At 42.3% G+C, this 21,677-nt stretch overlaps 1 protein-coding gene across 1 annotated transcript; it reads left to right on the top strand.

Annotated features, from left to right (window-relative positions):
- The first annotated feature begins 37 nt into the window (after positions 1–37).
- Positions 38–18,657, top strand: LOC306914860 (ATP-dependent RNA helicase DHX8-like). The gene is made up of 23 exons (XM_079492072.1): positions 38–244; positions 1,057–1,142; positions 1,225–1,285; positions 1,763–1,863; positions 2,039–2,151; positions 2,476–2,868; positions 3,000–3,144; positions 3,979–4,173; positions 5,011–5,098; positions 5,192–5,289; positions 5,459–5,606; positions 6,788–6,969; positions 7,485–7,679; positions 8,679–8,864; positions 9,723–9,933; positions 11,135–11,316; positions 12,124–12,264; positions 12,632–12,787; positions 14,407–14,544; positions 16,031–16,159; positions 16,401–16,597; positions 17,016–17,195; positions 17,683–18,657. The coding sequence occupies exons 1-23, from the start codon at positions 142–144 to the stop codon at positions 17,900–17,902; spliced, it is 3,648 nt and encodes a 1,215-aa protein (XP_079348198.1). The 5' UTR covers positions 38–141; the 3' UTR covers positions 17,903–18,657.
- The last annotated feature ends 3,020 nt before the right edge of the window (positions 18,658–21,677 follow it).

Below are 21,677 nucleotides of genomic sequence, written 5' to 3'. Positions count from 1 at the left end.
AACGAGTCCGCCCGCAGGTAGAGTGCAGCAGCACTTCGCCCAGCTGGTGGTGTACAGCTGCAAAACAAAGCGAATGAGAACATACAACTTCCGGGTTGGAAGGTTGGAAGGAACCAACACTAGTAAAGTAAACACAAAAGAATGGCTGCCTTAGAAGAAATAAAGCGTCTTGAATATCTGTCCTTGGTGTCCAAGGTGTGTACGGAACTGGAGAATCACCTGGGAATAAGCGAGAAGGATCTTGGTACGTTTTGTCGTTTTATTTCGTGTTATTTATCCGAGCAAGCTAACTGCTAGTAACTAGCATGCATTTAGCCCCGATACGTTCCCTCAGTCCCTACGCTCATTCTGGGGCTAGCGTGCATTCAACCTATGCTAGTTAGCCATAAGATGCAGGCTTATCTAATGTGAGTTTGATCAAATGTTTTTATTAGGACAAACTCCTTGAGATCGATGCACCATCTCCTTTTCGAGGGAGTCCCAATCTAGATACAAATCGCTGGATCAATCACTGGATACAAAAGGAGAGCGAGCGAGAGAAAACATTTATGCCACCATAGCATACACGGTAGACAAACGATTACAAAACAACAAACTACGTACCAATAAAAACCTTAAACACAACAGCCAATGAATGGTCATAATAGGTAGAGTCAGTTACCATCATCCTCAGGTATTGATATATAATTATGTCTAAATTTCAAGTTTGAAAATGTCAGAATCGATAAATACATCTACGAGAGTCTAAATCTTAGGCTAGGACGACGTCCCAAATACAGAAAAGCTATTAACTAAACTATTCCAGTCTGTCTGATTTACAAACACTGAGTTACAAAGCAATATCTAGATCGATACAGACCATTGATTACAAAGTTAATCTTATGGTCTATCTATATGAGATTAGACAGTTGGGAACATTTTATTTTTATTCAGTGTGCCATCACAAACCGGTTTTGGATCTGAGTTTCTGTCCGGTATCGTGATTAGAATAGCGTTAAACATAGAATCTACATTGTGTTATCAATCACATATAATTCAACACGGCTTCCTTTGCAGCTGAATTCGTCATTAACCTTGCCGGAAAACACGAGACATTCGACGCATTCAAAGCCATTCTGTTGGAAAATGGAGCAGACTTTACAGTAAGTATGCAACATCTCCTGTGTCACATGACTGTGTGTGTGTGTGTGTGCTTTTTTACTCATTCCATGTTTCCTGTTACAGGATACCCTTATTGGCAATTTGCTCAGACTTATCCAAACCATGCGACCATCTACAAGTAAAGGTATGGCAACATGTTATTGTGTCGAACCTCTTTGAATGCTATGTACATAGTCTGTAACGCCTCCTGAAAGCTGCGAATGGGGGTTGTCATTTCCCTTCACAAAAATATAATTTAAAATATAAATGAATATGAACATTTCAATTTCTGTTAAGCAGCAAGATATTATATGCTTCGACTCATTTTATTTACAATGGGACAGATTTTTGTGACTGTAAGATAAAACGAAAGTAGGAGGAGGCGGACATCTGCTGTAGTTTTCTCATTCTCAGTGCTTTTGTTGCATAGACTGTATGGCAGAAGCATTTGTTTTCATTTTGAACATTGTATGAGCCAACAGTCTACAGACTACATTTGTGTACTGAGTCTATAGTTACACTAAACAAATATACATGTTGGCTTTTACTGTATAATAATATCAAAACAGCTGTTTATTTATCACTATTCAATGAATGTCCTTTCTGGTGGTGTGTATGACAGCACCTCCGCCGAAACCAAAGAATGAGAAGGACAAGCTGAGAGAAACATTTCCTGGTTTATGCGTGCCAGACGATCCTCATTGGCGAGCGTCACTGAGGCAGGTGGGTTCCAATAAGACAAGGAATGACTGTTCTAATCAATTATGATTGGGCCGTCAGAATTAGTATCACGACTCTTATATTTTATAATGAGAAGAATCAGTGATTGTCCTGTTGATTTTAGTAAGAGATGCTGTGATAAGTATTATTTTCTAAACACTTCCTCTATCTCTGCTAGATTTCCTCCAAGGATCTTCCAAATCAAGACGATCAGAAGGTTGCGGAGGCCGTCATGAAAGAGTTGGAGATGTTCATGCCCAGCGTCAGTGCAGGCACAAGCTCTGACAACAGGTGAACACAAAAGACGGCTAAAATGATGGCTCCACCATTTCAAATGATTGAAACCATCAAATTAAAACGTGTTTTGTGGAGTCCTGCTTAGTTGACATTTTACTGACTGGATATTGTGACTTGTTCTTTACAAGTGCTATTCTAAGTACACAGCAGAGTCCGAACTAACAAAAAACCTAGTTCTGACATTTTTAGAAACCATGTTACAATAATTGTATCACTAGACGGAATACGAATCACCTGACTACGGCCGTATCGTAGCAAGACAAATTTCAGTGCGAGCTGACAATAAAGTACCATATCATCATATCTTCCGGTCCTCAGATCAGGCAGGGACCAGGAGGACAGAAGTTGGGAGAGAGACGGGGGTGGCGGAAGTTGGGAGAGAGACGGGGGTGGCGGCCGGCACCACCACCGGTCCCGCTCGCGGTCCAGGTCGCGAGAGCGAGACGGAGACACCAGCCACAACAAACACAGGAGGAAGCGGAGCCGCTGGACCGACCGCACACCGAGTCCACGCAGAGACGAGGACGGGGACATCCCCAAGGACAGACTTGATGAGAACGACCCTGCGTACCGCTGGAACAACAGACACAACTGGAAGGACAGACACGTAGAGAAGCCACCGCCGGACGAGCCTGTGGTGGGGGACATCTACACCGGCAAGGTCAGCAGCATCATGCAGTTTGGCTGCTTCGTCCAGCTGGAGGGACTCAGGTCAGTCAGAGTTGCTGGGTGGCCTCTAATACAAGATACAATACAAGATTTGTATGGTTCCAAATCTTTCAAGATGTGACTTTGACCACAGCGTTGGTTTATATTGAGTTAATTGTGCTGATATCTTCCAGAAAACGCTGGGAAGGTTTGGTGCACATCTCTGAACTTCGCAAAGAGGGACGAATAGCTAACGTGGCTGATGTTGTCACCAAAGGTCAGAAGGTCAAGGTCAAGGTGCTGTCATTCACAGGGACCAAAGCCAGTCTCAGCATGAAGGTAAGAATGTAAGGTGTTAATTATGCCTTAGTGTCTAAATGCATAATGGAAGACAAGACGCAATTTATTGCAGTCTTGATGTAAAAAAATAAAGACTGCTATGATGTGAGTGCTCTATTTTTCTACTTTTGGTATTTCATCTTTCACTACAACCATTGGGGGCACTCCCGAGTCCCCGGCCAAACCGGTTTAACGCAAATGGACGTCATGGGCGCTTTGAAATGGCCAAGGGTGCCTGAGCACTCCAGCAACCCCTAAGTCAGTGCCCCTGGTCAATTCTGTCGTAACATCCAGTGGTAATATCAAAGTTAGCCAGTTGCCTGGAATAAAATAATAGTTACTAGAGAGTTTAATGTGCTTAATGGACCACATACTGTATCTTCGCCACACCCCAGTGTGGCGAAGTCCAGTCTGGCACCAGGCACTATGACATGACTCCATATTTGGGCATGGTTTCACCCCCAACCTGCCGCCATTCACTTATTATATAAAATTGTGGGGAGAAAATGCATGGAGGTACTTCCTGTGCATTCCACTGGTAGAATCCACAGGATATTTGGCGCTGTGGTTTGCTAGATTAGCCCCAGACAAACAGACGGGGGCAAAAACATACTGTAATAATCTCCCCCTTGCCTTTGGCCTTGTGGAGGTCACCACTGCTGACAAGGATCACCACTGGAATCTTTTTTTTCCCTTTTTTTTAATTTAAAATGGTCTTATGACAGGTCATTATATAAACAGCATATTCCAAAAACAAGTTTATAAGCGCAGTATGAGTCAGTATTCCAGATACTGTGCATGTCGGCATAAGAGTGTGTCTGTCTCCGCTGTCAGGACGTGGACCAGGAGTCGGGGGAGGACTTGAACCCCAACCGGCGGAGGAACCAGGCCGTCTTTGGGATCGGTGATGGATCCATGAGGAACCCTGACCGGCCGGTGGAACCCAGCCTGCTGGAGCTGGAGGAGAATCCCACTGAGCGCAAGAGGCTCTCCAAGATCACCGACCTGGAGAAGTGGGAGATCAAGCAGGTAATAATAATCCACTGAGCGCACCGAGACGCAGTGCAAATCCATAGATATTTAGGTTTCATTCGAATATTATCCGTGGTGAGCCCTTTTCTTTTTTTTTGTCAAAACATTGTGATATGAATTACATTTTTCTTTTATAGAAAACAAAAAATGAAAGAAAAAATACAAGGACAAAAAAGAGAAAGAAAACCCTCAACCCTCCCACCCATACTGCTCAGTGACACTGCATACTATAGAATAAAATAGTAATTTTAAAAATGAAAAAATGTCGTACAGTCAACCACATCAGTGGTATCCTATCTATGAATTGTTTCTACTCAAGAGCCCTTTTCTTTTTAATCCATCATCAACTTGTACCGTCTAAACGGGTCTAAACTTTCCCCTTATCTTTCTACTTTATATCTGAAGCTGGGAATGCATTCACGTCTCCTTGTAGTTTTGTAGACTTTTTCCGGATTCAATTCTGTGAAGTTTCTCAGAAAGGAGAGAGGAGATCCGCACACCGTTTTTAAAAGCTCCCAAAATAATTTATTAACGACAGCACAGCCAATAAATACAACGTTTCGGCCTCACGGGCCTTCGTCAGGTATCTCTCCTTTCTTAGTCATTTTTTGGATCCTCCACCCGTTGCAATTTGTGGATGAGCGTGCACCTCTTGACCATTGAAGTTTCTCAGAAAGACCTCAGGTTTTTAGCCTTGTAAACCACTCCCTCCAGGAAAGGTTTTAGGGTGTCTTTCATCATAAAGCTGGCTTCGTTTTTGAAGGCCTTTTCAAAATTGGCCTCCGGTCTAAATGGTTAACATTTACATGTGTGAAACTGTGCCACCTCACTCAGATGATTTCAGCCAACGTTCTGCCTAAAGAGGAGTTCCCTGACTTTGACGAAGAGACGGGGATCCTCCCTAACATAGATGATGATGAAGGTACACAGGGTGCTTTTTAGTTTTTTCTTATTAGATTTTATTGCATTATAAAGATGGAAGGTGATGTCTCATTCTAATGACCTTGTCCAACAGATCAAGACCTGGAGGTTGACCTCGTTGAAGAGGAGCCACCGTTCCTGAGAGGACAGACCAAATTCACCATGAACTTGAGTCCTGTCAAAATTGTCAAGGTATGTTGATCATCAGTCCAACTAACTTACATTTTGACAAATGGCTAAATATTGACTTGACTATTGACTCAATATGAGAAAGCTATATGATCTGCCACTGAACAACCTTTCATATCTTTTCAGTTTGAGCACACATTCCTCTCCTTTTCATTATGTCATTGTGTGTTAGAATCCAGACGGCTCGATGTCCCAGGCGGCCATGATGCAGGGCGCCCTGTCTAAGGAGAGGAGAGAGCTGAAGCAGGTGGCTCGCGAGGCAGAAATGGACTCCATTCCCACGGGCCTCAACAAAAACTGGATAGACCCCATGCCAGACTGTAAGTTGATCATTATCCACTCGTACCCTTAGCATCCGTCTTCTGGGGTGAACATTTGGTGAAAATACTAGCCCATCTACAAGCTCACATTGTGACGTGTTGTGAGCTTGTAATCGGCTATTTTCGCCAATTAATGGCAAAGACAAGTCTCCCATCACTCCCAGCATCCATCCATCCATCCATCCATCCCGTGGAGCCAGTGCTCCTCCAAGCTTTTCAGTAGCTCTCCCCTGGATTACCATGCCATGGCTGGAGATGATTATCTGCCTTCAGGATGACTTTTAGAGCAGCTTGCGGAGACATAATGTGCTGCATGTCTGCGTCTTCCATAGCCTGAGGCAGAATAGGAGATTATACGAGAGAGAGGGGGGAATGAGAGAGGGGGCGGGGGGGCGGAGGTTGAACCGGTTCCTTCCAGCCCTGGCACACTGGCTCTGACTCATAGTTTAATACAAAAGGCAGCCTGTTTGGAAGTTAATTATCAGGGCTGTTCGTCTTGGTTAAACAAAAACAGTAGTTTGTGGGGGGGTGGCGGGGGTGGAAGGATCCTGCCGGAAGGTTGCATTGGCTCTAATTCAAAAATAAAATGGGGAATTTGTAGTGATACCCAGGGGGGGAAATCCACTTCTCTGCATTGACCCAACTGTGACTTACGCTGAGTGAGTGAGTGTCTTGCTCAGGGATATTTCATTTTGGATCAAACCGGCGACCATCCGATTCCCAGACAGCCGCTCTACTGTCTGAGCCACTGTCAGCCCTTCTTACTGGGTCACAGACAAATAACTTCAATGTTTTAATGGTTTCTGACTTCACGGTGAATGCAGCATTCTGGTCTCGGTGAGAAAGCACTGATGGAGTGTGCGTATGTAGACTTGGGAATCAAGCCATGTGGCCAATGGGTCAGGAGTCGATCTCCTGTTTCTGTAGCATGCGTCAGCTTGATGTCTGGCCCCTGGACATTATTGCTAGAATGTCACAGACTTACCCCTAAACCAACTCTTGATGAGTGCCAAGCAGAGCACCAATTTGGGGTATAATTTGTATAGGCTTTGGTATGACTTCACCGGATATTGAACACTGATCTTTCAGTCTCGGTGTGGACACTCTAACCACAAAGGTCACTGAGCTGATGACATGTTTGCTTCACATTTATTGTGCGTCGCTCTCTCTCCCCCATGCAGATGAAGGAAGGCAGATTGCAGCCAACATGAGAGGGATCGGGGCAATGCCCCTTGATCTTCCGGAGTGGAAAAAATACGCTTTTGGCGGAAACACGGTGTCCTACGGCAAGAAAACGGAACTGACCATCTTGGAGCAGAGAGAGAGTCTGCCCATCTTCAAACTCAAAGATCAGCTTATACAGGTGCTTTAAAAAAAATGATGTTTTAATAGCATAAAAACCTTACCAAGAAAGACAGTGAAGTGTGTGTGAGAGAGACGGGGAGGGACATCTTGAATGAGAAAAGGTCGGTGGTCCGTAGCCCCAGTCCACCAATTAGAACACTGGTTCTCAACGTGGGTTCGAAGGACCCCCAGGAGTCCTTGAGGGGGTTCCAGGGGGTCCCCAGCTAAATTATCAATAGTAAGGAACCAAATGGACCCTTACCTAGGAAAGTGTACCATATGAATGGAGCTTAATGAACCCTTTGGCTCCATTTTGTACACTCAAAACGTGGTATGTGGCCTAATAATAATGCATAACCAACCACTGTGCTTGAAATAAAAAAAGGTTTAGAATCGCTGTAGTAGAACACCAAGTCACGTTTATTCTATCAACATATTTCTACCTCTTGTCTTTGCTTACTTGATAGAGACCTCCGACCATATCATAAATGTTAACATGTGTTAATAAATACAGTACACTTTGTCTCTTTACAGGCGGTCCATGATAACCAAATCTTGATAGTAGTGGGAGAGACGGGCTCCGGCAAGACCACCCAGATCACCCAGTACCTGGCTGAGGCCGGCTACGTATGCAGGGGCAAGATAGGCTGCACTCAGCCCCGCCGCGTGGCCGCCATGTCTGTGGCCAAGAGGGTCTCTGAGGAGTACGGTTGCTGTCTGGGACAGGAGGTGAGTGAACCCATAGATATTAAGAAATAGATGCCTCATTTGCCGCTGCAGTTCATTGGAGCGACGTGTATCGCAATGAAGGCGGAAGTGCAGTGCTGAAGGCTTTTTTTTTTTTTTTTTAACAAATCTTTATAACAGTCATGACAATATACATTACAATACAAAACAAGACAAACAAACAAACACAAACAACAAAGTTATTAACAATACAACATCAGAGCCAGGGGGGATTAGATTACTAACAGAAAACATTAAAGAGTGAACACAAAGCAACAGTTCTCCGCAGCTTTCTTATGTAGAAGTGCTGAAGGCATTTGCTGAAGGCGACTGCGTCATGTGACTCCTCCATGTCTCTCGCTGTCACTCAAGTGACTACTGGCCAATCACAGCGCGTCTTTTCCGGGACTTATGTTACGCACGCGGAAGCTTGACAAGCTTCCGCTTTGCTTCCGCTATTCTTCGCAAGGAATGTCGGGAAAATAGTGCCTTCAATGGTGACACACGCCTCAGAGCCGGAAGGGGCGTCTATGTATATATGTCTATGAGTGAACCTCCCAGACTGTACACCAGATGAGAGGAGCCTTTTAGTTTTCTAGTTGGCCATGGCTTAGTGGTCCAGGCACCTTGGCTGGTAATCCAGTCTGGCAGTGTGCCGCGGGTTCGACTCCCGATCCCGACAGCCTTTACTGCATGTCATCCCCCCATCTCTCTCCCCATTTCCTGTCAGCCTACTGTCTGTCCCTCCATAAAAAATATCAAATAAAGGTGAAAGCCAACAAAAAAAAAATACCACTTTGGAGTGGAACCAACCAGGGAATTTAACTTAAATTATTATTTGAAGATTTTCACATGACATGCCACAAATACGGACAACGGGTTGAAAGTTGCAGCACTATTAGACTTCACTGTCTATTTTTGCTACCGTATAAAAAACAAAATGGAAGAAAAAGAAAGAAATATCACTTCTATTAACTACTGCATTCCTATTTTTCTTTTGAGGTGGGCTACACCATTCGTTTTGAGGACTGCACAAGCACGGAGACGAAAATTAAGTACATGACCCACGGTATGCTGCAGAGAGAGTGTCTCTTAGACCCCGACATGACTCAGTACGCTCTCATCATGCTGGATGAGGCCCACGAGAGAACCATCCACACTGACGTGCTGTTTGGCCTGCTCAAGAAGGTAAGCTGCCTGATACATAGTCCAACTGTACTGGACACGTTCGAAAGCTTAATAATGTTAATAGTTTTCTAGTGACGTTTAGTTGTAGATGCCCATTGCACGGATCGGTCAGAAGGTATAATCTTCATATAAAATGCCTGTGGGGTCGTGGGCGGTAGCTGCAGTGTTAGCCTTTGTGGCAGTATGTATGCTGCAGCTGGCCTGGACGGACCTAGACTATAACGGAGGCGGCTCACAGAGGCCTGGCCCTGGCAGTTACAGGTGTGAGCATGCATCCAGCTGATTGACGCTCATGTATAATACTGCACACACACACACAAAAAATGTTGTTTTTGGCAGTCATAGTTTCTTGAATAGTTTTCACTTAGTTTTAGTCACATTTTAGTCACCTGGAATGTTTTAGTGTTGGTCTAGTTTTAATTGACTAAATATCATAAGATTTTAGTCTACAGTTGATTTAATCAAACAAAATGTATTTTGGCAGGACTTGATGCCGTCGTAATGACTGTGTTTTCACTTGCTGAAAATGGACAATCGTCTATTTTCAGCATGCAACTAATTGTAAAATTACTCATAGTGGATCTCTTGTCCACTAGTCCCTTCCATACAACTAATTGTAAAATGAAAACTGAAAAATACAAATGAATTGCCTGTTCAAAAGAATGGTGTACCCAGAGTCCAGAGTAACAAAGGTTTTTTACAGTCCCAATTATGTTACAGTTATGGATACATGGATAACATTTGTCTCCATCCAGCCCTCTTGTCGAAGTGTGGAATCATTCTCGGAGAGTGCTGCTCAGTTTTAACTCCTTAGTCCATTCTGAAATCAAATGTAAATCCCTGCGCACTCTCTCTTAGACTATACAGAAACGTAAGGACTTGAAGCTCATTGTGTCTTCAGCCACGCTGGACGCCGTCAAGTTCTCCCAGTACTTCTGTGAGGCGCCCATCTTCACCATCCCTGGAAGGGCGTACCCAGTGGAGGTCCTCTACTGCAAAGAACCAGAGACTGATTATCTGGACGCCGGCCTCATCACAGTCATGCAGATCCATCTGACTGAACCTCCAGGTACCATCTACATCCTGGAGAGGTGGAAAACACGCTAGGGCATTCACTTCTAGTCATTTTTACTAGTCGACTAGTTGTTTAACTACCTATTATGTAAAAAAATATATATATTTTTACATTTAAAACTGTACATTGGTGACTATAACTATAATCTACCTGATCTTGAGGCCTACAAAATCTTTTTCGTATTATTAGTCAACTAGTACCAACAAGGTCGACTAGTGGATTTACTAGTCGACTAGTTGAATAGTCGACTAGTTGCTTAATGCCCTAAAACACGCTGGTGCTGTCATTGAAACCGAGGGCAGGGTTACAGCCACGCCCGAGGTTGGATACGAATATAAGAAGGGTAATGACGGATGCAGAATAAACCTTAACCCATTTAGACCTAAGTTAGATTCTACAAATGTCTTCTAAATCATAAAGTTTCAGAAAAACCTGTTTCTATGTCAATGGTTCTCAAACTATTTCATGTCAAGGACCCCAGAAATTATCTGTAATTGGCCGCCGACCCCCATCAGAAAATATGTTGTTCTAGGCAAAGATTTGAGTTAAAAACGTTTGTTCTGAAAGAATATATATTCAACGATTTGTGCCACATTTTCAAAAATATAGCTAAAGTATAACATAATGCTCAAAACACCAAAAGGGGTTCCCGTCCTCAATGGGTTAATTGGCCGAGGTCCCCCAGGGTTCTAAATTACTTGGTCCCCTCAAATATCTTTAATAATCATTTATTTAACCATAATTATTATGAACCCTAGCATCCCTATTCTGTGGGCAAACATTTGACAGAAATAGCAGATCTACAAGCTCACAGCTTGTGACGTGTTGTGAGCTTGTAGATTAGCTATTTATAGCGAAGTGATTCGGTGAAGAGGAGGTGGCCGAGTAGTATAGTATAGATCCCCAGTGGGCCCACGATTTCAAAACATTTCATCCTTATCTGATCTAATAAGATTTGGAAATCCTATATTTTGTGATCCAGGATCAGACGCTCCAGACAAAATCTGTCGGGACCAATGGCTTCCAATGTAAAATTCGAGTCACTTCCTGAGTGAAGTGAGAAATGAATCTGAACAGTGTGGATCAGTATACCAAACTCCCAAAAGGCACATTTTTCTTGTGCCCACTAGGACACTAGTGGGCACATGGTAAGCTGTAGTAGTCAAACCTCCTTCCCTCTGTCTCCGCTGTCCAGGTGATGTTCTGGTGTTTCTGACTGGTCAGGAGGAGATCGACACGGCCTGTGAGATCCTGTATGAACGGATGAAGTCACTGGGACCTGATGTTCCTGAACTCATCATCCTGCCCGTCTACTCCGCCCTGCCCAGCGAGATGCAGACCAGGATCTTTGACCCTGCTCCCCTAGGCAGCAGAAAGGTACGGATGGACAGGTGTTAGGGATGGCTATCATTTAAAGATAGATGTTCCATCATTTCATGTCTGCCACATACCGTTTCCAAATCTACCAAGTTTTTGGTTTTTTTTGAGTGGTGCAACCACTCCTATAGACAGCTATGTGTGTCCCTGGGGTCCCTGGGTCTGTGTGTCCAAGCATGAAAAAAAATGCGTTATAGCGTTTGTTCACCACCAAGTGTCACTAATGTAATTATTACAGATACAAAGCATCATGGGAAATGATGTTTTAGGAAATGCTTAGTAATGAATACAAATCGAAATTCTAAATGACATCAATATATACTGTAAATAAATCAATTCTTTTTAACTCAATAAAGTCCTTTTAAACTGTAAATAGTAACAATATAAATAAACAGCTTTCAACTATTATGCAATGAAATGTCACAAAATATGAACTAATGTAACCCAAATTAAGTTACAACAGTCACTGTTGCACAGCCTAACACACAGACACACACATGTCAGGGAGGAGGGCTTGTACAGTACAGTACAGTACAGTACAGTACAGTACAGTACAGTACAGTACAGTACAGTACAGTACAGTACAGTACAGTACAGTACAGTACCACTCACGTCAGACGGGTCTGATAATTTCAGGTCTAATTAATTTCATTACATGGAGTCAGTCTTACCATGTATTATATCTCAAGACCTGCTGACATATAAATCAATTCTTATTACTGTACAAAACCAGTCCACACCCTGATTATCATACCTTTTTATAGATTCCAGTTCTGTCATTCTCCAATTTCCTTCCATCTCATGTAGGTCATCATTGCTACCAACATCGCCGAGACATCTCTGACCATTGAAGGGATCTACTACGTGGTCGACCCTGGCTTTGTCAAGCAGATCGTGTATAATTCCAAGTCTGGCATTGACCAACTAGTGGTGACTCCTATATCACAGGTAGGCTAGTTGGTTAAGTTTAACAGAATGTTTAACTTCATGAATCAAGTTACTTGACTGTTATCTTCCTTAATGGCTTGCTGTTGTTTTTAAACCACGCATCTCCAATTTGTCGAATAGAGTTAAATTTGGTCAATATAGTCATCACCAAATGAGACCCGAGGCCGATTCTACAAATGCCTTTTAAATCAGTAGTTCTCACACAAGCTCGCAGCATGACACAAAGTGAGCTTGAATATCTGCTATTTTTGAATAGCCAACGCAAAAATCTAAAATGACACGGTTGCGTTCCAGCTTTTAATGGGTTAAGGAGGCCTGTTTTGTTTGACTAATACAAAATAGTAAACGTATCTTTGTGTTTTTTCAGGCCCAGGCCAAACAGCGTTCGGGCAGAGCTGGTAGAACAGGCCCAGGAAAGTGTTACAGACTGTACACTGAAAGAGCCTACAGGGATGAGATGCTGACCACCAACGTGCCTGAGATCCAGAGGACCAACCTGGCCAGCACTGTGCTGTCTCTCAAGGTATACACTGACTACATGTTGCACAGGATTGGTTGACCTGACAATATCTTGGCAAAATTCAATCTTAACCCTAGCACACTAAACATGGGTGATTTTCACCCCGGCAATTATATTTTTGTAATTTTCATAATGTTGCTGATGTCTGAGGTGGGTAGGTCTGTCAGTACCTTCATGATGCTCAGTGACATCATAGAAGGTAGGTTTGTTTCCCTGCCCATGTCCCTGTTTAAAAAAAAAAAAATTACAGGCAGGTAAAGGGTGAATTTCTCCCGTAATATTTGTTATGCAATATTTTACATTGGGTAAAATATACCTGTGTTTAGTGATGGTGTTACAAAAAGGATGTTTAGTGTTCTAGGGTTAAATTAGGATGTTTGGGACAACAAGTCTTCGGCTTGATTTTCCATTCTTAGTCTAGAGCAGGGGTTCTCAACGTTTTTGGCCGGGGACCCCCGGAAATGCTTTGGCAATGTCTCGGGACCCCCGCCCCGCCCCCTCCCGACCACCAATATAAATTGACTGCCACAATAACCTTAACCCATTTTGGGCGGGAACCCCTTTTGGTGTTTTAAGCATTATGTTATAATTTAGCTATTGAAAAATAGCAGATCTACAAGCTCATAGCGCGCCACCGAGTGGCGCGCTACGAGCTTGTAGGTCTGCTATTTTTGAAAAATCGTGACCCACGGGTTGAGAACCCCTGGTCTAGAGTGCAGACACAAAGAGGGTTGACAAAGCCTTACATTTAGTGCAATGACACTAACAAACTTTGATGAACTATGAGTTCTGCTATTTTGTTGTATATAACAAATCGATTGATTCACCACTTGCTTCCTATTTTACACTTCATTGCACAAGGTGTGGAGCAAAAACATCTAGAAGTTCACAAGCCTTTTTCTTTGTTTGTTTTGTAAATTATTTTGCCTATAATTAATTACATGCCCAAAATAGAGGGTATGCACATGACATCATCATTGTACCCAGAAGTTATGTGGGAATGCCTACTGAGTGGCAAAAAACAACTATCTGGCCTTGAAAGCTCATACATCCAAACAGAAAAGTCTGATTGCATTTAACAACTTTAAACTCACTTTCCTACTCTCTTTGCCACTCACATTATGCATGTGCATTGTGCATACCCTCTATAGTCTATACTAGGGATAGATTATTATTCGATTATTTAGCGATTTTATTTTTTCATAATTGATTTTATCAATTGATTAAATTAAAGATGGAATGCTGTGATTCCCACCCCCCTAAACAAATTATATCACGCATTGTGATTATACTAGGAGGAAGATTTTTATTATTAAGTATATAAAAAAAAGTGTTTCTTTGGCCACACCCACCAGTTAAGTATACCTGGTTTTCACCGTAGCACCACCCACCTGAACTGAAACTCTGCCCACGGCTGTTGTTGTATGATGGGGGAGGGGTTAGGGCAGAGGATGATTTTAGTTTCACTAAAGTGGTGTATTTCGATTGGGTCTAGAGTAATGTCAATTCCATAGATGCATACAAAACAGAAAAACTATACAACTACAAAAATCATGGCACTCAATCTTTAACTGTTGCACCCAAATGGCATTGGTCATTACCGCCTGTCCTTTCTTCCCCAGGCCATGGGTATTAATGACCTCGTAACGTTTGACTTCATGGACGCTCCTCCCACGGAGACACTGATCACAGCCTTGGAGCAGCTGTACACACTGGGAGCTCTGGACGATGAAGGCCTTCTCACAAGGCTGGGGAGAAGGGTAAGGAACAGGGCAACCTCCATGTCGCAGGTGTGCAAAAATAAGTGTCGTGCGGCAGATCAAACTAACATTTACTAGCTCTGGTGTCATGTACTACACATGTCTGTCTACGTCCTGTAAGTAGACTTAGAAATAAAACTAGTGTTGACTAATCCTTAAAAGTGGTCTTATTTTGAAGAGGAAGAGGAAGTCCGTTTTGTAACCAAGCTGCCGTGACAGTTGTTGAAAGTGAAAGTTGTTATGATGATGCGGCTGCCGTTCGGAGCGCTAGTAAGTAAACAAGAACCCACATGGATTAAACACAAGTTTATATTTGATTTGTAAACGCTGCAGGAAAATATAACCGGATATGCCGAAGACATAGTATTTAATGGTGAAATTCTGAGATGCAGTCAGACTCACTACTTTTGGAAGCAGATGTCAGAAACAGAACTAAATAGACTAGAGGACATCCTAAAATGTCCCATAGATTGTTCATGACAGCTGAAATAATGTAATCTATTCTGGGGGGAAATAATGTTATGGAAGCAGCAACAAATATGGCCTTGTTAGATCTATTTACCCCTTAGGCTTGTCAGAAGCACAGCACACTTGGGTGACACAGACAAGTTGTTAATCATTTCCTGGAAATGCCACTTAAAGCCGTGTATTGCCCTAAGTAGGGACAAACAATTTTGGAATAAATGTCTGGGAGAAAAAACCTGAAGAAATCTGATTATAAACCAACATGGTTGAATTTTCTTTCCTTTCTTTTTTATTAATATTATTTTTCTTTACTGTTGCCATCAGTTTTCTCACTTTTCTTTTTACACGTTTTGAACCAACTTCAAAATTGAAAGAGATTATTGTCCCAAATTGGTCATTTGGTTTCCTGCCCTAAGGCATCAAACACGATCAAGACACATGGACACATACTGGATATAGTGTGGCTGTGGTCGTTTGAGAACCAAAAGGTTCCCAGCTCAATCCCTGGCTGTTTCTGCCTTTGTTTCGGAAGTGTTCTTGAGCAAGACACTGAACCCCTAATTGCTCCCAATAATGAGTAGGTCGGAACTGTGCATGGTAGCCTGCACCATCATCAGGGTGACTGTATGCGTGAATGTAACAAACGAAAGTGTAATGGCACCAATGACTGAATCATGTATGATTGTAATGAAGTGTACTTCTTGATAAATGGTCTGCATTATTAAGTTAAGGACATGAGGTTGAGAGTTTATTACATTTACGCAAAGTTTCAGCTTGTGACATGAATGAACCTTTTTGGATTAAGTTTACAGTCGCCTTGTCTATAACCTGAAGGAAGTGGCACAAATTTTCCCCAGCAGGGAACGACTATAATACGACTTTTCTTATCTTCTCCAAAAGTAGACTACATCAGCAACATGTGTTTATTAATGACCGTAGGTCTTTCTCAACCGCACCCTGTGCATACACTTCATAGTGGCTTAACTTTCTCTCCCTTTGTGTGTGCGTGCATGTGTGTTAGATGGCGGAGTTCCCTCTGGAGCCAATGCTGTGTAAGATGTTGATCATGTCCGTCCATCTGAGTTGTAGTGAAGAGATGCTCACCATCGTGTCTATGCTGTCTGTACAGAACATCTTCTACAGACCCAAGGTAATGCACAATTATACAAAATAAACACCACTATTAGCTGTTGCCTTTGGCCTCCAGTGTTAGCTGTAAGTAATGCTAACTAGATTAATTTGTGAATGAGCTACTACTGAAACTGAGACGAAGCTTTTACTTACGTTTTTACTTATCAATTACATGGCAAAGATTAAAAACACCAAAGGCCAATGTTGTTAAAGCTCCAATGTGCTGTGGCACAAATAAAACGGTGGTGTTCTTTCTACAGGACAAGTCAGCCCAGGCTGACCAGAAGAAAGCCAAGTTCTTCCAGCTTGAGGGAGACCATCTGACTTTACTGGCCGTCTACAACTCCTGGAAAAACAACAAGTTCGCAAACCCCTGGTGCTTTGAGAACTTCATCCAGGCACGCTCCTTAAAGAGAGCCATGGACATCCGTAAACAGATGATGAGCATCATGGACAGGTAACCTACACCGGACATGTCTTGTTTGAAATGTAAGCATTTTGTTTTAAATTCAATGGTACCATGAGCCACCTACTATATATATGTATGTGTATATATATATATATATATATATATATATATATACACACAGTAGCCTATAGGAAAACTTATTGTCATATATTGAGCAGTCATTTCTCAATTATATAATACCCCCAAAAAGCAGACCTTTTTATTTATCCTTCGGGTAATTCAGCTTCACCCAGCTGATGGCTGCTCAAATGGTCATGATGAGCGCTCTGGGACAATTGGACAATACATACATACTGGGTGGAACCCCAGAGCTCAATCTGTTACCTTCAGATTAGCATTTAGCAGAAGGCCTTACACAGTGACTTGAAGAATGCAAGTCACACAAATGTGTCTTCACCTTTCTCAGACATAAGCTAGATGTGGTATCCTGTGGGAAAGCTGCCATGCGGGTCCAGAAAGCCATCTGCAGCGGTTACTTCAGGAACGCAGCCCACAAACACCCTCAGGAAGGCTACCGTACCCTGATAGACCAGCAGGTGGTGTACCTCCACCCTTCTAGTACACTCTTCAACCGACAGCCTGAGTGGTGAGTCTACGCTCATTCCCTGCTGGGAGGGTTTGGTTACGTTTTTGTAAGATGCAATGTGATGAAAACGAATATTGTTATTAGTTGAACATTGGGTTTGTTGACATAAATTATGAGATACTTAAATTGAGATAGTGGTACCCTGATTGTCTCAAGGTGTACCTGGCATCAAATGTTTTTAGATTTTTACACAAAATAGTCTATAGCTACTTTAATTCGGTAGTGTCCCCCCCCCCATTTTCTTTCCACCACATTCTATAATCCAAGTAGCCTTTTTAATTGTCTGCTTGAAAGATGTTTTTCTGGTTGACATTTTAGAATCTCTTGGATTTTCTTATATTTTCTTTTCCTGTTTTTGTCATTTTCACAATCGTTTTTTTTTCTCCCTTTCTGTCTTTACCTTGCATCTGTGCCCTTTCATTATGGATGCAAATGTGAATCATAATACATTGTCAACCCATTCCTCTCCACATGATACTGTTCCCAGGCTAGTGTACCATGAGCTGGTGCTGACCACTAAGGAGTACATGCGTGAGGTGACCACCATTGACCCACGCTGGCTGGTGGAGTTCGCCCCGGCCTTCTACAGAGTCGCCGACCCGACGCGCCTCAGTCGACAGAAGAAGATGCAGAAACTGGAGCCTCTCTATAATCGCTACGAGGAACCCAACGCCTGGAGGATCTCCCGCGCCTTCAGGCGACGCTGATCAACTGCCTTTTGCAACTCTGTTGTTTTTACCACAGGGACATACAGTGGGGTTCATATTGAGAGCTGCCAGCTGACAACATTCTTGACCCTTTTTCTGATTGTCTAAACAATGTTTGAGGTCATAAAATGACATAATTTATTTCCTTTTGTTGAAGTGAATGATACTGTCTTTAATTGAAACTGTATCCAGTTGTAAGTGTAGGTATACTCTATGAAACATCAAACTCCAGTTGTTAGTGTTGGTATACTCTATGAAACATCAAACATGCGTTTCACTTCAAACAGGGAAGAAATACACAAACCTAGACAAACGTTGCTATTGAATACATATAATCTGTTCGGTGTCACCAACTGTAAAGGTCTTAGTCCATTTGCTATTACATGATTTACATCTAAAACATTTTCCTCCCAACATCTTTATTTTTTATTTTATTTATTTTGTTTTGTTTTTAGTTTGCTTAGAAACACGTTTGTCCTGTTTTAAATACCGGATGCTTTTTTCCTGATGCCAATTATCTTCCGTTTTGTCTGTGCAGGAATGCTTGTTCCATAAACTCTCTACAATAACCACAGATTATCACAATGGAATGTAATGCTGAACAACGGAAGAAAGAACTGCTTCTAGTAATATTAGTCTTTATTAAGCAATTCTCCTTAATCACAATCATGTTTATACTTTATGGATGAAAATTTTATACGGTGTGTGTGTATATATATACTGTATATATAAACACAAAATGTTCAGAAACTTAACTTCAGTCGATTATTTCTCCCCTAAAATAATTCCAATTAGTATTGTATTTGTATATAATGTTTTACCGTTGATTACTGATTCGTCACCTTTACAATGAGGTATAACTTTTAAGTATTGTGCAATCATGGAATGAGCAACACAGTTAAACGTGTAGGTAGTGCCTGAAATTCTTTCTGCTCCAAGCCGCAACACTGCACCCATGGAAAGATGCCACGTTTGTCCCTTCAGGTTAAAGCCAGTGCAATGGAGCAGGTGGAAGCTGGTGGTCCGTTACGCAGCATTATTTGGTGTCAGCCCTGGTACCATTTCTAAACTTAGGACCAAGTTATGTGAGACTGGTTAAGTCAAAGGAAGAAGACTGGTTCCTCACCCTTCACTGAGGAACCATAGGCTTTCTTCCAGAGATTTACAGTCAAGGTTTGCGCAACGGTACCACAGCAAGGACCGACGATGTCAATGTTGCAGGACTCCTGCTCAGGTGCCAGTCACACACCTGTGACATGCATGTATGTACAGGTATATGTGTAGACGGTTGATTTTCACTCAAATCCCCTGTGTAGACAATGTGTGGGGCATCGGTGGCCTGAAGGTTAGAAGAGCGTAATTGTTGCCAGTTCGTTTCCCTGGACTGGTTATGAAACATCTGGATGGGGGTAGTGAAGGGTCACAACTCACTCCACCCCAACACAGCTGAAGTGCCCTCGAACAAGGCACTGTCAAACAATGAAAAGTGACATACAGTACTATAGTATGATGATTTTCATGATTTTCACATTTTCTTTTTATTGTGAAAAACGCCATACTACAGTATGTTGTAAAAAAAAAATCACACCCGTGTGAACTGAGTGGTGTAAGGTTTTATATAGCATGATCAGCTGTGGTCTGACGTAATGTCTGACGTAATGAAATAAGGTAAGGTATTATGTAGCCTGATCAGCTCTGATCTGACGTAATGAAATCACACCCGGATGTGATTTCACAACTGGCTTTTTCTGTGCAGAGAAAATGACCATGGTTGCTACGGTCATCCAGTTCACCCGGGTGTGATTTAATTACGTCAGAAATTATTTTGAACATAGCAACCATGCTCATTTTTTTCTGCACACAAAAGCCAGTTGTAGGAGTGGTTTACACCACTCAAAAAACATTAAACACGACTTACTATAGAGGGTATGTGTCAATACAAAAACGATACTGCTATACTACTATATACTTTTTACTTTGAAATGTTTTGTAGTTTGAGTGATTTTCGTCTTTTTTTTTCAAATCCTCAAAAATGATGAAAAACGGCATGCTATAGTATGCCGTCAAGTTCAGCCATGGGCTGAACTTGAACCCACGACCTGTGACCATGGGCTATAGTCCATTGACTCGGAGTGATTTTCGTAATTTTTTCAAATCCTCAAAAATGATGAAAAACGGCATGCTATAGTATGCCGTCCGAGGCCATGGGCTATAGCCCATGGTCTCGGAGTGTTTTTCATCATTTTTGAGTATTTGAAAAAAAGACGAAAATCACTCCGAGACCATGGGCTATAGTCCATTGTCTCGGAGTGATTTTCGTAATTTTTTCAAATCCTCAAAAATGATGAAAAACGGCATGCTATAGTCATATAGTCATATAGGCCATGGGCTATGGCCCATGGTCTCGGAGTGATTTTCGTATTTTTTTCAAATCCTCAAAAATGATGAAAAACGGCATTCTATAGTATGCCGTCTGAGGCCATGGGCTGAACTTGAACCCACGACCTGTGGTTCACATAGACAGCAGCTTATCACAGAGGCCACCATGCTCTCTGAGAATCTCCTCAGCTTTCCATCTCTTTCCAGTTCTCTTCTGGATGTTATTCTCCAAACATGCTGCAAAGTGAAAGTAGCAGGAACTCAGCTGGATTTGAACTCACAACCTGTGGCTCACATGGACATCATCTTAACAAGGGTGCCACTGAGCTCTCAGTGATTTTTAGGTTGAAAGTTGTTCTTCTTGGTGTCACTTTTCAAATGGGGCCTTGGGATCATGTACAGAGCATTTGAATGGTGCTGTGCATCAAAGGTGTCTTTAGTGCTTTTAAGTGTTATCGTGGATGTTAATCAGATAATACAGAGGAGAAACCATGACAGGACACAGACAGCCTCCCCATTGGTGGATGTGATCCTGGCAGCCAGCCCAGGTGTGTTCTGGTCCTGTTGATTGAGCTGAGAAAAACTATAAACCTTCAAGGTTTATAGGTCCTGCTCTGCTCAATCAACAGGACCAGAACACACACTCGTTACTTTTCTTCCAGTTTATTATACTCGTTGTCACGCTACTAGTCCTACATACTTACACCTAGAAACCCCATTCAAACCTACTATAGTCCATTGTCTCGGAGTGATTTTCATCTTTTTTTCAAATCCTCAAAAATGATGAAAAACGGCATGCTATAGTATGCCGTCCGAGGCCATGGGCTGGTCTCGGAGTGTTTTTCATCATTTTTGAGGATTTGAAAAAAAGACGAAAATCACTCCGAGACCATGGGCTATAGTCCATTGTCTCGGAGTGATTTTCGTAATTTTTTCAAATCCTCAAAAATGATGAAAAACGGCATGCTATAGTATGCCGTCCGAGGCCATGGGCTATAGCCCATGGTCTCGGAGTGTTTTTCATCATTTTTGAGGATTTGAAAAAAAGACGAAAATCACTCCGAGACCATGGGCTATAGTCCATTGTCTCGGAGTGATTTTCGTAATTTTTTCAAATCCTCAAAAATGATGAAAAACGGCATGCTATAGTATGCCGTCCGAGGCCATGGGCTATAGCCCATGGTCTCGGAGTGTTTTTCATCAAATTTGAGGATTTGAAAAAAACACGAAAATCACTCCGAGACCATGGGCTATAGTCCATTGTCTCGGAGTGATTTTCGTCTTTTTTTCAAATCCTCAAAAATGATGAAAAACGGCATGCTATAGTATGCCGTCCGAGGCCATGGGCTATAGCCCATGGTCTCGGAGTGATTTTCGTCTTTTTTTCAAATCCTCA

The sequence above is a fragment of the Electrona antarctica genome (assembly GCF_951216825.1).
Source record: "Electrona antarctica genome assembly, chromosome: 22".
In the NCBI taxonomy this organism is placed as follows: Eukaryota; Metazoa; Chordata; class Actinopteri; order Myctophiformes; family Myctophidae; genus Electrona; species Electrona antarctica.
This window is presented reverse-complemented; position numbering and strand designations above follow the sequence as displayed.

What these genes read in the sequence shown, in the direction of transcription:
- LOC306914860 (XM_079492072.1), top strand. Translation starts at nt 142, where the DNA reads ATGGCTGCCTTAGAAGAAATAAAGCGTCTTGAATATCTGTCCTTGGTG. An exon ending in CCATCTGACTGAACCTCCAG is followed by an intron (nt 9,934 to 11,134) that starts GTACCATCTACA and finishes TCCGCTGTCCAG; the next exon opens with GTGATGTTCTGGTGTTTCTG. An exon ending in CTCCCCTAGGCAGCAGAAAG is followed by an intron (nt 11,317 to 12,123) that starts GTACGGATGGAC and finishes CATCTCATGTAG; the next exon opens with GTCATCATTGCTACCAACAT.